This window comes from Sinocyclocheilus rhinocerous, unplaced genomic scaffold, assembly GCF_001515625.1.
Source record: "Sinocyclocheilus rhinocerous isolate Xijiao unplaced genomic scaffold, SAMN03320098_v1.1 C36316881, whole genome shotgun sequence".
In the NCBI taxonomy this organism is placed as follows: Eukaryota; Metazoa; Chordata; class Actinopteri; order Cypriniformes; family Cyprinidae; genus Sinocyclocheilus; species Sinocyclocheilus rhinocerous.
This window is the reverse complement of record NW_015778535.1, coordinates 1-1,003: the sequence shown is the minus strand read 5'-3', so window position 1 is coordinate 1,003 and position 1,003 is coordinate 1. Positions and strand designations below refer to the sequence as shown.

At 29.5% G+C, this 1,003-nt stretch overlaps 1 protein-coding gene across 1 annotated transcript; it reads left to right on the top strand.

Moving 5' to 3' along the window:
- Positions 1 to 270: 270 nt before the first annotated feature.
- On the top strand, positions 271 to 643 carry LOC107735814 (RNA-binding protein 25-like; the record flags this gene model as incomplete). Its single annotated transcript, XM_016547390.1, has 2 exons — positions 271 to 439; positions 509 to 643. Coding segments are annotated over 2 exons (289 nt in total), but the record flags the coding sequence as incomplete, so codon positions are not given.
- Positions 644 to 1,003: the final 360 nt, after the last annotated feature.

The following is a 1,003-nucleotide window of genomic DNA, read 5'->3' as shown; positions in this document are numbered from 1 at the left end:
TCTAATTTATTTATAAATATTTATTTATAACATAAATTAGTATTTATATTTACCAACATTTATGCGTCTCATTTATGCAAAATTATTATTTATAAAATTAATATTTATAAATTTCTGCAACATTTACATAAATACAGAAATTTACAAAATGTTAAGGTATTTATAATCATTTTTATTTACAGCAATTTTATTCTTTTTTTTTTTTTTGTAGAGCTACAAAATGTATATGCCAACATATTCAAAAGCTGAAGTTCTGTGTCGACAATAAAGTGCAGACTTCATATATCGTGACTGGGTGCTGTCTGTTTTCAGAGAACAGAGTCGCGATAGAGACCGAGATAAGGAGAAGAAGCGTGATCGTGAGGAAGATGAGGAAGAGGCGTATGAACGGCGTAAACTGGAGAGGAAGCTGCGAGAGAAAGAGGCGGCGTATCAGGAGGTGAATCTGATCACATTACTGAATGATTAGCTGTCTTGATCCACTATTTACCTTCTTTAATTACAACAGCGTCTGAAGAACTGGGAGCTCAGAGAGAGGAAGAAAGCCAGAGACTACAGCAAGGAGATGGAGAGAGAGGAGGAACGCCGGCGTGAGATGGTAGACTATTGTCCTGATCTATTCACATAAGCATTTCAGCCTAAAAAATATGTGGAGATTGTTTCCAGAGTAAATTGATAACTATAAAAATATAGTATTTAAATTAGTGCTGTCAAATCGATTAATCACGATTTCTTGATAAAGATAAAAGTTTGTTTACATAATATATAAGTGTGTACTGTGTATATTTATATGTATACACATACATGTATAATCATGATTAATCGATTTGACCGCACTAATTGAAATGAATTATTTTCTTAATTACTTTTTACTAATGAAAAGTAAATTGATAAATAGATTGAAATATAATATTTATTTCATTAGTTTTTTAATGATTATTATTTTGTTAATAAAAGGATATATTTTTAGTATGAAAAACAAATGGATAAATATTTTTTTAAA